General features: G+C 36.1%; 1 protein-coding gene across 5 annotated transcripts in view; it reads right to left on the bottom strand.

Annotated features, from left to right (window-relative positions):
* Positions 1-17,061, bottom strand: part of CREB1 (cAMP responsive element binding protein 1) — a 45,270-nt gene that overhangs the window by 14,661 nt on the left and 13,548 nt on the right. For 3 of the 5 annotated variants that reach the window (XR_006680534.1, XM_004701566.2, XM_004701567.2), the window contains 4 exons: positions 13,352-13,452; positions 8,538-8,680; positions 2,652-2,834; positions 319-469 (listed from right to left, as the gene is read on the bottom strand). Coding sequence is in view for 4 of the 5 variants with exons in the window: in XM_004701566.2 (XP_004701623.1) it covers positions 319-469; positions 2,652-2,834; positions 8,538-8,680; positions 13,352-13,452 (578 nt within the window). In the remaining variant the exon portion in view is untranslated. Of the gene's footprint in view, positions 1-318; positions 470-845; positions 959-1,386; positions 1,450-2,651; positions 2,835-8,537; positions 8,681-13,351; positions 13,453-17,061 lie in introns of those variants that run through there. The other 2 variants (XM_045294990.1, XM_045294992.1) reach the window with 2 other exon arrangements.

Genomic DNA, 17,061 nt, shown 5'->3' with positions numbered 1-17,061 from the left:
AATTTATAAACTAGCAAGGGTTCATGAGGAGCAGGGAGGGAGGGAGGGAAAAAATGAGGAGCTGATACCAATGGCTCAGGTAGAAAGCAAATGTGTTGAGAATGATGATGGCAACAAATTTATACATGTGCTTGACATACAATGAATGTATGTATGGATTGTGATAAGAGTTGTACGAGCCCCCCAATAAAATGATTTTTTAAAAAGACAGAAACAAAAAAGATGCTATTATCAGCAGACCCCAGGTAAAGATGCATGTCTGGCATAATTGAAGATGTTCGTGACATACAACGATCTCAGAACATGCAACAGACATACCTGTTCTTCATTAGACGAACCTCTCTCTTTCGCGCTGCCTCTTCAGCAGGCTGCGTGGGAAGTGCTGGGGAGGATGCCATAACAACTCCAGGGGCAATGGTGCTAGTGGGGGCTGTGCGAATCTGATACGTTTGTACATCGCCAGAGGCAGCTGGGAACCAAAGGGAACAAAGCAACAGAGTGAGCCGAGTATAAAAACACTGTGATAAGGTTCAATTACATGTATCTATCATCCATTTGAACATCCATTCTGGAATCAAAAGGGGGGAAAAGGAACAGATGATTCTGAAAAGAATCAGCATTTGGGCCATTACTGAGAAATAATTCCCAGTTTAGTTAATTGATTAGTATAGACACCATGAAAGAGGTCTTAACCTATATGAAGGGGCTTTCAAAAAGTTTGTGGGAACACAGAATTAAAAGATACACAGTATTTCCCCACTAAATTTTTGAAGCCTTTTATGTACTAGTTGTTGTATTTCTTTCATTGGGATGCAGTTCTATCTTTTGATAACATGCTTACCAACCTTAAGTCTAAAAGGTAAGCAGGGCCCAGCTTGGCTGATCTTCCTAGACAGAGTACAGTCCTCACTGTCTTCCATTGATAGTGGTAAATTCACACTAAAACATTTCAAGTAGACTTGCCACGACATAAAAACGACCATGATTTTTCATAAAATAGCAAAACGGAAGAGAAAATACAGCATTATGGTCAACTATTATAAGTTTCTAATGGAAATAAAACTGAAAAGTGGAATCACTTAATGCCATCTATATTGTTTGTAAACACAATTGTTTTACTGTAAATTAAATGGCTAAATAAATTGATAGTTTATTCTTCTAACCAACTGATTCATCATTTATAGAGAGAACTATAATCACTATTTGTCAAAATGCTTCTAAAATAACTGGATATCCCCTCCTGAGAATAAGAAACCTACCATTATTTCAGAAAATTTCAAGATCTTTATAGAATTATCCATACTTGGATACCCAAATTATCCGCTATTTAATATCAATTAAAATGCGTAGTTTGAATGGAAAAGATTTATATACTGAACATGTTACCATCTTCAAACTGACGTTCAGAATTCAAATTCACTGACATCCTGCTTTACAATTTTTGAGTACCTGCATGTAAAGTGAAAAGGTGTTTTACTCCCATTAATAAGCAAAATATTATGTTCTTCAAACATTATTTGTTTAGTAGCAGAATATATTCTGTAAATACATTACTCACACCCACTGCCATCGAGTTGATTGCAACTCATAGCAATGTTTTATAGGGTTTCCAAGACTGTAAATCTTTACAAAAAAGCAGACAGCTTAATCTTTTCCCCCATGGAGCAGCTAGTGGGTTTGAACCATTGACCTTGTGATTAACAGCCCAATGATTAACTCACGGCACCAAAAGAGCTCCTTGTAAATACATTAGAGTCCTTTAAAGTATGACTCATTCTACTTGTTTTAGAATTATTCAAAAATTACTATCTCCAGCTAAGGGGCAAAATTCTTGTCACTTAACATTAGCAAAATGCATTATTATATACAAAAATATTTTCAGAAACAAATCTATTTTTATTTATGCAATTTGAAAATCTCCAATATAGCATAAAATAAATTCTTAAAATATTCATATTAATTTAACTTCTACTTATAAAATTTCCTAGAACAAGCAGGAAAAAAGAAAACCTTATCTAAATTTTAAAAAGGAGGGTAAAAAAACCAACAACAACCCTATTTCTAGAATTCATCAAAGACTTTACTACGGTATGTCCTTTTACCCAGAGAATTATTAAGTCATGGTTTGACTTGATTTCCATAGTAGTACAATAAGATTTCTTTCAGAATGCATTATTTTCAACAGAAATGAGAGCTCTAAATAGATCCTGAGTAAAAGACAGAGAAATCAAATCTGGAATCTCCCTTTTTCTTTAATCAGTGTTTTGACACACTTGCACAAAATGAGGCCATGAGAAATTGGGTCTTGCTCCAGGCCACAGGGCAAGTACATGCAGAATCAGATGCAGAATGCAGATTTGCTAACGCCTGACTTCTTACCTTTCCTTCTATCCATTCTGTGTGTATCACTGAATACTAAGAATTTTAAATATAGATTTTTTGGGGGGTAAAACTGAAAATAGTTGTTTTTATGCCATGACATTTCAGTCCAATTGGAATACCCGAAGAATTTAAGGGTAATAGTGTCTATAGTGAAAAATTAACTATGTTGTAATAGTGCTTTGTGATATAATACTTACTTTTTTCTGAGAGTTTATAAAATTTTAATCTTTCGAAGAATTAACTTTACCTGTGAATTAAAAATCCCTTACCTTGAACAACAACTTGGTTGCTGGGCACTAGGATCTGCTGTCCATCAGTGGTCTGGGCATACTGCAGAATCGTGGTACCCGGCTGAGTAGCGGCTGCATTGGTCATGGTTAATGTTTGCAGGCCCTGTACCCCATCAGTACCATTGTTAGCCAGTTGTATTGCTCCTCCCTGGGTAATGGCAACTAAAAATCCAATGGGTTTTATTGTTACAAATCTAATACCAGACTAAATCTACAACACACTAAATTCAGTGTAGAATAATTTGAATGACACAATCTAGGAAAACTTATTACAGCAAGTAACATCAAGGGTTTAGTATGTGCAAGTAATTTTCTGCATAGGAAATCCACATCCAATTCCTACAATACAAAGGCACTCTTTGAATCTCATGATAAATGCTGAAGTACTAACTACAAAGTAGTTTAACTGTTTCAATATTTGCTGTATCACTGGTAAACATATTTTGTAAGGCTAAGAGGCCTGATTCTCTACCCCACCTGCTGTCCCCACCCCCCAACCCTGCCCGCTTTCACAAATGCTGCGCCAGGCACATCAAAGCCGACCACTGCAAGGCAAGCTTTGGAGACTTGAGACCACTGCAGTAAGAGACTACTGCATAAGCGAGCTACAGTTTCGGGTTTCTCGTTGTACATGACGGTTCACACTACATGGTAGTCTATTAAGTGTGTAACAGCATTATCATAAAGGTTTAAATACTGTGAGAATTACCAAAATGTGAGACATGGAAGTGAGTACATGATGTTGAAAAACGGCACCAATGAACTTGCTCAGCTATTTGTTAAAAAACTTCATTCTGTAAAAACACAGTGTCTGCATATCACAATAAATGAAGGTCTGCCTGTACTCTAATCTACTAGTGATACACAATTACAATAAAAATACACCAACGCACTGTTCACAATAGCAAAAAGGAGGAAGCAACCTAAATGCCCCTCAGTGGATGAAGCTGTTCACAAACTAGGTACATACACAGTGGAATAGAAAATGTTAGCGAATAACGATGAATCCGCAATATATTTCATATGGAGGACCCTTGCAGGACATCATGCTGAGTAAAATAAGTTAATACAAAAGGACAAATATTGCCTAAGACTAGTACTGTATATACTCGGGTATAAGCCGAGTTTTTCCGCACATTTTTAATGCAGTTTTTGTGGTAAAATTAGGTGCCTCAGCTGATATTGGGGTTGGCTTATACTCAAGTACATATGGCACTATAAAAAGTCAAGAAAAGTAATTTCACAAAAAATAACTTTTTGCTGGTTACAGGAATAGGAGGGTCTAATCACGAACGAGAGCGCAGACACACTAACTTGAGTAAAGGGGAATGTGCCCCTAGAGGCAGGTTAGCACAAATGATCAAGTGAGGATGGCATTAGGAGGTGTGCAAAGCGAAAGGCAACAGAGCAATCACCCAGTTTGCTGAGTCACACTCCATCCCGCAGTGATAGTAAAAACAATAACTTATGTGTAAATACACAGACGGACCTACTAAGCAGATATGTTAATGAGAAACCCAAACCAGATCCACTGCCGTTGTCAATTCCTACTCAAAGCAACCCTACAAAGGACCCCTGAGGTTATACCTCTTTATGAGAGCAGACAGCCTCCTCTTCCTCCTGCGGAGTGGCCGGTGGGTTTAAACAGCCAACCTTGGCGCTAGCAGCCCAGTGCCTAATTCATAATGCTACAAGGGCTCCTTACATGTAAGTCCATCAATAACACAATTGAAATGTTTTTTTATAATCTCTCTCAAAGTATAAAATTAGAGTGAAAGATAATCACTTAGGAAAAAACATAACTGAAATATTTCAAAATATAATTTCAAAGTAACATATTTAAGAATTTTCATATAGGATTCTTTGATCATTAATTATCTACACTTGCCATTCATCTATTAAACAATAAATGAATCAAGTCTGGTTCATATTAATAGACTTCACCTTTTCAAAAAGTTGAAATTACATTTCTACTACAGTAGAAAAGTTATTTAAAGAATGGTTTCATTTCAAAGAAGCCATTTTTTAGATATCAGCATGAAGACAGATGGTTGAATTCTCTGTAGCCATTCCCCTTCAAGTGTTTGCTCTGAGAGGGACCAAGAATCAAAAGTTTACATGTAAAATGACCTACCATACTGAACTGAATAAGGAAAAAGTAAAAATTGTAAGAAAGTTAACTTCTTTGACTCAAGTACCCTGTCATTTTTTATTGTTGCTTAGAAGGGAATTTTGAGATCATCTGTTGGCAAGCTCTCCAAAAATTCACTATCAATTCCGATTCATCTCAAACCTACAGGACAGGGTAGAGCTGCCCCTGCGGGTCTTCAAGACTCTCCCTCTTTATGGGAGCACAAAGCCTCATCTTTTTCCCTTAGAGCTGGTGGTTTCAAACTGCTGACCTTGTGTTTAGCAGCCCAGGGCATACTCACTATCCTACCGGCTCCTCTGTTGGCAAGTTCTAGGAAACAATAATCTAAGAGATTAAGAAACCTGTCTACAAGAAATTTTATTATCTATTGTTCAATCAAGACATGTAATGGACGTTAATGGCTATGACTCAGCTGATATCTGTGGGATTTAAGAGCCTTGGCATACAGAACCTAGTCATACTTCAGTGCACATTCTGGACATTTACGTATCTCAGACCAGAACAACAGACACCACCTGCACAGACAGGCCGCTGCTTGTCTGTCAGTTTGTCACACTGTGGTGGCTTGTGTATTGGTACGAATCTGGAAGTTATGTCACTGGTATTTCAAATGCCAGCAGGGTCACTCAAAGTGAACAGGTTTCAGTGACATTTCCAGACTAAAAACTGACCACGAAGAATTTCAGAGGAAGCAGTCGCTGAGATCCTTATGCATACAGAGCATCAAAGCACTGTAGATACTGAAGGTGACAGGAGTGGACGGAGAGCACTGCCAGAGACAGTGCCAGAGGATGAGGCCCTCGGGTCGGAAGGCACAGAAAATGTGACTGAGGTGGGCTAACACGGAGGCTGCGACAGTGCGCTCCAGCCTAAGAGCATCGTAAGGATGGCACAGGACCGGGCAGTTTTTGCTCTGTTGTGCACAGGGTGGATATCGGCTGGAACTGACTTGATAGCACCTAACAAGAGTAGAACAAAACTGTTACCGTATATACTCGTGTATAAGCCGAGTCTTTTCAGCACATTTTAAACGCAGTTTTTGTGGTAAAATTAGGTGGGTTGGCTTATGCTCGAGTATATACAGTATGTATAAAAAGCATTTCAAGATTAAATTTATAGGATAACGCAAAAGAATCAATAGGTTAACAGAATCCAACCACAATTTCTCATAGAGTTAATGAATATGAAATATTCACTACACTCTCTTCTTGATCATATAGCAATTAACTCAAGGGTCAAGGAAAGAATGAAGAAGGATCTGAGTACTCAAGTTCAACTACTAATCTCTTATTTGATTCTGTGACCTCTTCTCTAAAAATAAAAATATTTGGTTCTATCCACTTCATATGATTGGCATAAAAATTTAATGTTATCATGTTTATGAAATCACTTTGAAAATTAAAGTCCAATCATATGAAATACAGTTTTTTCTCAATAATTATTATTTTCACATTGATTATACCAAAAGAATTGGTGATAGTTTTCCACAAAACCAAATTAATTACAAGAATAAAAGAATACATCAATAAGGCAGAAGTAATTAATTAGTCTCCATGCATATAGCGATTATACAAGAAAATCTAGGCTAAAGAAAGAAAATACAATTAAGTATAAATCTAACTGCTATTTTGGGTAGCCGAAAGAAAGAGGAAAAACATCATGGAGTTAGCACTTTATTTAGTGACACACAAAAAACCCAGGTTCATAGTAATAGATACCCAATTTTCTAACAAAGAGCAGAACACCTCAGAAACAAAACATTATTATCAAGTAAAGGATAAAACTTGTAGCATCATTAATCAAAAACACATCCAATATACAGGAGGCCTACAAACTGGTACAGTCAGTTGCAAATGCAGTAATTCCACTTTTCAGATGTTATCTACTGACATTCTCGACATAGAGATGCTCTTATAGCCATGCTTGAAATAGAACTGTCCCAAAAGTCCACCATGCAGACAAATATTAAATAAATGTTACATTTATACATTAAAACACAATACGGCCACTTGAAAAGGAAATGCCTCAAATGCCTATTGTTGGGACAACATTGAAGTAAGTATTAGGTTTTCATAACAAAACAATGCTGCAGCTGTTAAGTAAAGCACATAACTAGAAGGATGGTTTTTCTTTTTCAAACTTCACTTTCCTATTTGATATTCGAATATGCCTCCTTCCTCAAGAGCATGCTTTCTAGTTCCAGTGAGGGCTGCTGTGACAGTGCACCACTGTGATTGACAGGATTATGCTGTCAGGTGTGCTGAGGTAGGGGAAAGTAAAGGTCATCTGATAGTGTCATAAAACACACATCTGGACTAGCTAAAATCTGGACAAAAGAGTGCTCATTAAACTGAAAATATATATTAAAAAGAAAACTTCACTGCCATTGAGTCATTCCAACTCAGAGCAACTCTATATAGGTTAGAGTAGAAATTTCCCCTTTGGTGTTCCCAAACTTTTCATCTTTACAAAAGCAGACAGCCTCATCTTTCCCCCATGCAGGGGTGGGGGGATTGAAGTGCAGACCTTGCAGTTAGGAGCTGAATGTACAGATCACTGTACCACCAGGGATCCTCAAAAATATACATGTAAACATACAATCACAGAGATGGAGGCACTTCATCTCCAATAACAAAGAGTATTTAAGGACAAAAACAACTGAGTTCTACTGACGTTAAGGGCCTAAAATTTAGGCAAAACTTACACTCAAGTTTCAAATTGTGAAAAGCTAAAAAGATCAACACTTAGTAGAGTTGGAATGCCAATTACCTACGCAAACCAAGGTTAAGCTGTAACTTAAAAGCTAGTAATTTTATTCATATTTCTGATACAGATGACCCTATAGATGAATGCAGCAAAAGAGTTTCAATGTGTACATTTAATTTATAGCCAAAGAAGAGGAAGAGAACCTACATATTACGCAGCATGGGGTCTAGGATAGAAATGAAAAGGTACAGGGAAAAGAGCAAAATAGTAACCCTTCCCACCAATACCTCTGGTCAAACAAAAGCAGAACATTTTTGCAGATTTAGTTAAAAAATCAGAAGAAATGAAAGGGTTAAGAAGAGATCTTTGCCAGATGAAGCTAACAGAAATGGAAACTTTCATAATTTTTTTTTTTTGAGAAACCACTGCAAAGTGTCCTCTTAATTTAGCAATCCATTATGCTTATATTATCATAATTGACTATACTATCTTTCCTTGTTAAAATGCACCGGCAGAGGATAGCCAAACTCATTTCCTTGAAATAAAAAAGGAAAAAAAACACCCCAAAACCCAAACACTACTTTTACAAGGGAAGATCACGAAGATAGATGAGCAATAAGAACATTTTTGGCCTTAGAATGTCCAAAGAATATCACGTTCTTTATCTGAACAAATACCCTCCTCAAAAAAGAACAAACAAACAAAACACCATTCTTCGTTTCTCTTAACATCATTTTACAAGAAGACTAAGATCTACAATTTCAATTCGTGGTTTGCAAAAAACCAAGGGGCATAGACAAGTAGGGCATCCACACACACCGCCCTGTACGTCGCCCCACTCTCCTAGGGAAATGACTTGAGTCAAAGACAGATGGAGCCCGAGCAGTAAAGAAAATATATGATAGCAGTCAGACTGAAGATGAGGACCTAGAAGTATGATAGTGGTAAGGACAACTTGATCAATAGTTTCTCCGCTTGCTGTTCAAACAGAAATAGCAACTACTCACTGTACTGTCCACTGCTGGTTTGGTAAATTGGAGTTGGCACCGTAACAGTGGTGATGGCAGGTGCTGAGGTCTCTTCTTCAGACTTTTCTTCTTCAATCCTTGGCACTCCCGGTGCATCAGATGATAAATCATTTAAAATTTTCCTAGGAAATCAGAGAGCTGTATTAATTGAAATAAAAGTAAAAAACACTGGTTAAAGACAAAAAAATTGGGAAAGGATCGGAAATGAGCATAAAGTTGCTAGTATGTTTAAAATATAAGAATTTACAAGAGTAAACTCCAAAGGAACCAGTCATCTCAATGGACAAATGAAGTATACAAGTAATGAAAAAAACAAAAGAAAACCTCCAAATACCAAAACAGATGAATTGTTTAATGTGTTAGGATATACTCAAAATCCAGATGTAAATAAGAAAGGGTTAATTAAAACAATTATACTTTAAGTTGTATTGCATGGCACTAAAACAAAGTCAAAAGAAAATCAGTAAAACCAGGAGAATACATTTACACACATCACCGATAAAGGATCAAGATCTCTAATACCTAAAGAACTCTTGGAGATCAAAAACTTGATTTTAAAAATGGGCAAAAGGCTTACACAGGCAATTACAACGGTGCTTAAAATGTGAAAAATATTCAGCTTTGGTCATAATATAAATACAAATTAAAATTACACTTATACCACTTTTTAACTCTTAGATTGGTAAAAATAAAGTGTAACAATATATTCTGTTGGCAAAGCTCTGGGAAAAGAGACATTCTCATAGATTGGTACAACCATCAGTCAACGAATTTGAAGACAGATAACAAAACTACACGTGTTTCTGCAGCAATCCCTTTTAGAAATTTACTCTTAAAATACACTTTCACCAGTACAAAGTTAACACACATTCGAGTTTATTTGTTGTAGCATTATAATTGCAAAATACAGGAAACAACCTATATATGCCCACGCAAAGAATATGGTTGAATAAACTGACATGTTCACATAATGGAACACACTTACACAGATGTTAATTTTTGTGTGTGTGGAAGATTTTTATAAACCTACAGAATGATGTCCAAAATATAATATTAAAGGAAAAAAGCAAGCTTCAAGAGGGAATCTAGAGTGATACCTTTTAAGTAAGAAAGCGGACATAATAAATATTACTATGCTATACATGTTCTTATTTTTCAAGAATAAAATCAGAAAGGTTGGTTACTAGGAGGTGGGTAGGAAAGAATACGAGAAATGGAGGGGGGCTAGTTCTGCGCACACTTCCTTATAGAAGTCTGACTTTTGGAGCCATGCTAACGCCATCCTCAAAAATAGGACAGCCAGAGCAACTAGGAAAACAAAACAATAAACCTCCCCACCCCACTCTCTCTCTACACACACACACACACACACTCTCTCTCTCTCTCTCTCTCTAAAAACACAGAGACCACTCAACCCAAGTCATTTCTCATGTTAAATTTATAACAAACTTGAATTAACACCAACTTCAGTAGTACATATGAAGCCAACAACTACTATATAGCTCTACTCCTTTTAATAATAGTTATATATAAATTACAATCCCAAACTGTATTAATACTGGTTTTAATATTTACTTGGGAGCCCTACTGATGTTAATGGGTTAATGATGGGCTGCCAACTGCAAGGTCAGCAGTTTGAATTGACCAGCTGCTCCATGGGAGGAAGATATACTTTCTACTCCAATAAGAGTTACAGTCTCAGAAACCCACAGGGCAGTTCTATCTTGTCTTATAGGGTAGCTATGAATTGGCATCTATTCCATGGGAGTGAATTTTTTCCCCTCTGGTTTTGGTTTTATATTTATTTACCTATGTCATCACCTTGTTTCTTTGTATGGCTTTGAGTTATTGTTTAGTATCCCTTTACTTCAGCCTTAAAGATCACCTAAAAGCATTTCTTAAAGTAGTTCAAATCTGCTAGTGTTGAAGAGAGCCTCCTTATTTGGTCCTGATCTTAAGGGAAAGCTTTGTCTTTTACCCTCAGTATATATATTAAAAATGCCCTTTATCATTTTGAGGAGTTTCTCTTGTTTTCCTAGTTTCCTGAGTACTTTTAACAGGAAAAGGTTTTGTCAAAGGCTTCCCTTTTGTAAAAACCGCAACAATCATGTAGTCTCTTTCCCTTTGTCTCCATTACGTGGTGTATTACATGAACTGACTTTCTTATGTTGAACCATCATTTGTTCCTTGGGTAAGTCCTATTTGGTCATGGTAGACAATCTTTTTAATATGCTGTTGGGTTAGTTTGCTGGTATTTTGTTCAACCTTTTCCCTTGGGTCTGTTGAAATGTCATGTTTCTTCTTGGAGCAATTTAGGTGTTTTCTATGCCTCCAGGTTTTCTAATCTGTTAGCCCAGTGGTTCTCAACCTGTGGGTCATGACCCCTTTGGGGGCAGGGGGGTGTCGAATGACCCTTTCACAGGGGTCGCCTAAACATATTTCCAATGGTCTTAGAAACCAAGACACTGCTCCACTATCCATCTCCAGGTGGATCCGCCCATATGCAGAAATGCTGATCTGGTGAGAAAGAAGCTCTCTCAACCTTAGCACTGACATTGGCTTTTTACGCATACTGTCATGAAATGTAGCAATTGTAGATTACCGTTATTATATTAAGACTGCTATCCATGCTACACCATGCTTCAAGACAAAGTTTCATTCATTTGCAATAAGAAATAAATTATTTCACAATATATAATTATATAATTTTTGTGATTAATCACTATGCTTTATGTTCAATTTGTAACAATGAAAATACATCCTGCATATCTGATATTTACATTACGATTCATAACAGTAACAAAATTACAGTTATGAAGTAGCCACGAAAATAATTTTATGGTTGGGGGTCACCACAACATGAGGAACTGTATTAGATGGTCACGGCATTAGGAAGGTTGAGAACCACTGTTATCATAAAACCATCTGCAATACTTATAATAGTTCTTTTAATGTCTGTAAAGCTTAGAGTAATGTCTCAATTTTCATTTCTGATTTTTACTTACTAGGGTCTTTTTTTAAAATCTAGCTAGGATTTTATCAATTTTGTGGATACTTTCAAAGTACTAGCTTTTGGTTTTGATGATTATATTTATTGTTGTTTTTTTTTAATTCTCTATTTCATGTATCTCACAGCTCTAATTCCCTCTTCCTTATTTGTCAACACTAGGTGTTGACAAATGTCTTCGTACAATGCATTGGGTTTTTGGACAACAATATCAAGTTGCTGTTAATAGCATAATTATCTTTTTCAAAAGAATGCTTTATTTTTCAAACTAATTCTTAATTAAAAACTCTGTACTGAAGTAATTGATCTCACTTTAAACTCAAGTTCAGAAAGCTTGTAACAATTATTCTCAACACTTCCTCTGATTTGTTTCAGTCTTTTTCCCTTGGCTGATATGAACTTTCAAAATGCTTATTTGTCCTTTAATAATGGAATTTATTCTGGAAGGCTGTCATTTGCAAGTTAGTAAGCATGCTTCTATGTTTTCCAGCTAAATTTCAGGTAAAAATAACCAAGTAGAGCGCACTGTGGTGACTTCATCTGGACATACACTAATCCCTGTCAAGCTAGTTGTTACAACAGAATCTATCCTGTATTACGAAATAACCCTCATTTCTTCAGCCTCATTTTGTAAACTTTTTCATTATATACTATACTACAATCAAGACAGAGACAGAGGGTTAGGTTTCAGGAATTCATAAACTTAAAACAAAATAATGGGACACCACTGAAGTTCCTTTACAAATACAGATAGTCTTGTGTAAAAGCAAGTTTTTCTCAATTGTGGTCTCACAGTCCCCTGCACTTAATTATTAAAGTTTTAGTGTTTTAATGACTTTTACTAGAATTTAGGTTAAAAGCCAACTAAGGTAAATAGAAGATACATTTTCTTCAACATCAAGCTCACTTTACAAGTTCTACAGATTAGATTTCTCTAGAAGTTAGAATTTCTATGTTTAAACATAAAAAGAAAATTTATGCATCTTGTTTCTTAGTACCTAATGGAGCTGCTTCAGGCCTCAAAAGCTAACACTAACTGTATTTAAAACAAAAGAAACTTTCAGTGTAAATACACACAGGATACACCCAGGAACTTATGATTTAAGACTTCAAAATCAAGGTATGGATATTCATTTAGGAAGTTCATTAATGATGAGGATTGAGAAAAGGGTCAGCTTGGTAACCACTAAAGTAAGTGGGTATGTGTGTAAGAAATCACCCCTTTGGAAACCAGAAATAATATAGGGTTAAAACAAGCATGAATATTTAAAAGTTTCAAGTTTTTTAATCTCTGAAGTAGGCTTATTAGTGAAGCTTATGCAATAAAAAAATGGTTTTAGTCCCACTCAAAGGCAAGGAACAGGCTAGGTTAACTTTCGTAGCTGAACACAAAGATGCCCCTAAAATCTAGGGAGGTTAGGAAAACATCGCCCTGATACAACTATTAAACGAATAGCAATCTGGTAAGCAGTTAAGTAGTATAGGTTCAAAATTGACATAACTAGAAAACTGCTACAACTGTACCACTGTATTTCAACAGGAAGGCAGCAGCCTATATAGTCTCCAAAATAGAAGCAAAAGAAAAGTGAGTGTTTATCTAAGATTACTCAGAGGAAGAATTGCTCTTATTCCATATATTAAGCCTCAACTTGAAAGAAGTAATTCAAGATGAAAAGAAGCAATCCCTAAATTGTTGGCAGAGCAAAAGGTCTCCTATCATTTCTTTATCTGCAACTACTAAGGTGTATCTTTGATTCCAAGTCCTTTTAACTAGTAACTTCCATACCTGTAGGAAGGCCTCCTGGACAGAATTTCTCTTCGTTTTTGGGAATCGGTAACGCTATCCACGGATTCCTGTGAATCTTCACTTTCTGCAATAGTTGAAATCTGAAAATAAAGGAGAACTTTATCTTGATAATCAAATTTAGCTCACATAAAATTTATATGAATTTGAAGGAAAAGTCAAATACAGAAAGATATATTTAAACCTAATACAAACTTTAGTTTTTGAGGAGGTGGGGGGTACGTGGAGAGGGGCACAACCACATTTACTCTACTGATGATAACAGAGTAAAGTCAGAAAACAAACATTTCCTTGGTCAAATATCAAACTTCCGATCTCTAAATTCAGAAAAATCTCTTTAAGTACTCCACTTAGTCAATAGCGAATGCCTCCAGTCCCTTGTCGGTGACTTGATTTCAGTGGTCAGAGCGGAACCACCAATTAAAGTCCGGTTCCTCACACGAGAGAGAGAGAAGACAGTGACTATGCAAATGTTTCTGTCGCTGTGTAAGCACTGGTGGACATTAATGCCCTCCCCATCCTTCTAGACTGTTGTTTTTACAAGTTACAAAAGTCCCCAGGTACACCTGTACACAGGTTTCAAGGTTGGCATTCTCTTATTAAGTAAAATACAAAGTAAATAACTGCATTTCTGAAAAAAATACCCTGAGCTAGAAAGTAATACCTACGTAAGGCCTCTCCTTGGGTTGGCACTAGTAACAGCAGCTCTTTAGGAAGAGTCCTCACTTGCGCCCATCTTACCGATGGAAAAAGGCAGGCATGAAGAGGTTAGGTAACACAGAGAGGCCACAAAGCTAAGGAGGGAAGCCCTGAGGCAATTATAATTCATTTCTAGACTAAAAATTACCTACGCATGCCTGTCAAACTTATCCTGCCAAATTTCTCTAGTCGAATCAGCAGGAGGCTGCCATGCACTCCAATGCTCTTAGTCCTAGATTTCACCCAGGCATTGTCTTGTGGGTTAGCACTTTGTCTAAATGTCTGGCAATGGCAGTAAGAAAAGCATATTCAGAAGTAGTTGAGAAATTCCAGTGGTATAGGTTGTATGTAGTTTGGAGAGTGGGCACTTACTTATTTTGACAAGGTTTTGTGATATGCACACTTAGTTTAAAATGAACTATGTTAGGTTAATGTAACAAAGATTTGGAAAATACACCTAGAAATGAATGTACTCTTTACCCACACACTTACATACTTAAACATTAATGAGCAACACTTAATGAATCGGAATATAATAAAAAGATAGGCAAGGCTGAATTTTGGATATGAAACTCTGTAAGGTAGTAATGCTACAGTTCTTCCTAAAGGAGTGTAGCAAACTATTTTCTACTAACTGGCAGCTGTTGTGGCTAGATCTGGGAGAAAGATGATGCTTCCTACTCCAGTAAAGAGGTACAGTCTTGAAAAGCGACAGTGGCAGTTATGTGGTGTCCTGTACGGTCCCTAGTAGTCAGAATAGAATCCATGACAGTGAATAGGATTTTTGGTGGCTAGCCCACTCTGTAATAATCTGAATAGACTGATATATAGACTAGGAGCGGTGATAGGTCTTAAGATCAGAATTTTAAGAAGTAGTAAGATTGAACTCAAGGTGAACAGACGGTCTCATCAACAGTGCTGTTTACCTTTATTCATACTCCTCAGGCTTTCCTTAGTTCCCGTTCCTCTCGCCCTAACCCCTCTGCACGACTCATAGTCTCGAACCGTACAACTTTCTCTTAAGGAGATATAGTGACTCTGGAACAGGAAGCACAATGCGCCCAACTGGACCTCATTAACAAACAAACAAAACCCTCAGATATGCTAAATAAACCACCTAGACAGCTTCATATGATACAAGTGTTTTTATATGTGGCATTTGATGGAGAAAAGGTTGCCTGCACTATGCTGTAGAAGTAATTAATTTATCACTTTAACTTTTCAAATGTTAAGGGATTTCATAACTATTCACACATCACATCCGCAGGTAGCATTTCCTCTTCTGGATACTAGCCAGGAAGAACTATAAAGCCAATTCCTATGGAAGGTCTAAAAGCAAAGATAAAGAAACCACAGTGAAGCCCTTATTTTCTAAGGTTAATAAAAATCACCACCAAAAAATCCCCTTATATAAATTATAACATAATTAAATGTGTTTTAAAAATCATTAACAATAACCATTTAAAAAGTTATATTCCAATTATACTTCACACAGAATACCATTACTTTATAATAACTCCCCAATGAAAGATTCTTTAATAGATCTCTAATCTTGGCTATTTCCAAATCAAGAAATTTTCAACGATCAAATTAAAAATGCATATATATGTATATATATAATGTTTAGGTCTGAATTTATCAACTTGTTTATTTTAAATGCATACTTCATATTGTTCTATACAGGAAAGCAAAGACCATCTTGTCTTTTTAAAAATTTTATTTTACAATAAAGTATATAGTGACATAGTCCAAATAAAGCAATGGTAACATCAGTTGCATCTCAAACATGGTCCCCTGGAAGCTCAAGTATAGAGAGTCTTAAGATGTATCCAGGTTACCACAAACCACCCTTAAAACTTTTTTTCTAATGAAGTAGTCAAAAATTTTTACAATGAAAAGGTGAGCTTAGGTTTTGCTTTTAAAAAAAATTAAATTAGGGACTGCAGTTACTTGAAAACATGGGCCCAAACAATTCCCTATAGTCCACAGAAAAATCCAGAACACAAGGGGAAGTATACTATAACTGACAAGACGTCAACATCATCCAACATCATTCATTGTCACAGTAAGTTTTTATGATTTCTACACTTTTTATGTATTAAGATAGATCTGCTGATTTGTATGCCATGTGTCCAACCCCCAAAGACAAAGATTGGAATTATAATGATAATAACTCATTGCACCGAGTTGACTCTGACTCATAGTAACTTATCAGTCAGTGTAGAACTGCCCTTGGTTTCTGAGACTATAACTCTTTACAGGAGTAGAAACCCCTGTCTTTTTCCACAGTGGGTAGTGGTTTTGAACTGCTGACCTTGTGGTTAACAATGCACAGGTAACCATTACGCCACCAGTGCTCCTTGATACAGATAATAAAAGGCAATAATAATGAAAACTAAAATTATTTAAAACAAGGTATTCAAGTTACCTAAGAACCAACTTATGACAGAGTTGTCATTAGGGAACCCCATTGCAAGTCTGGGGCTAGTAATTTCCCTGGGTAGAGTTGAGACTCATGGCAGGTGCAGATATTTACTCACCAGACCAAGCTTAATAAAATCTAATGCTAATGATCTCCAAATTCTTATGATCTACAGATCACATTTATAAATAAGAAAAACTTAAATACCGTATATACTTGAGTATAAGCCGACCCAAATATCTGCTGAGGTAACTAAGTTTACCACAAAAACTGCATGAAAAATGTGCTGAAAAAACTCTAATACATATGGTATGTATCTTAATCTTGTAAATTTTATGTACAGTATTTATACTATAAAAGAAAACATGTAAGCAATAAAATTCAAAATATTAAAAATTTCTAAATTTCTTGAAATCATTTAATTATTCAATAGCAAGAATGATAAAATATAACAAACTTCATTAAGAAACCTTTACTTAATATTTTACAACAGTTACACAAAAATTTGATTCTAAGTCCAGGTTTTTTTTGAAGTCATTTTATTGGGGGCTCATACAGCTCATCACAATCC

The sequence above is a fragment of the Echinops telfairi genome, unplaced genomic scaffold, assembly GCF_000313985.2.
Source record: "Echinops telfairi isolate 266 unplaced genomic scaffold, ASM31398v2 ScPeMD7_3;HRSCAF=10, whole genome shotgun sequence".
Lineage (NCBI taxonomy): Eukaryota > Metazoa > Chordata > Mammalia > Afrosoricida > Tenrecidae > Echinops > Echinops telfairi.
Note: the sequence above shows the minus strand (reverse complement) of the source record. Positions and strands in the feature narration are given on the sequence as shown.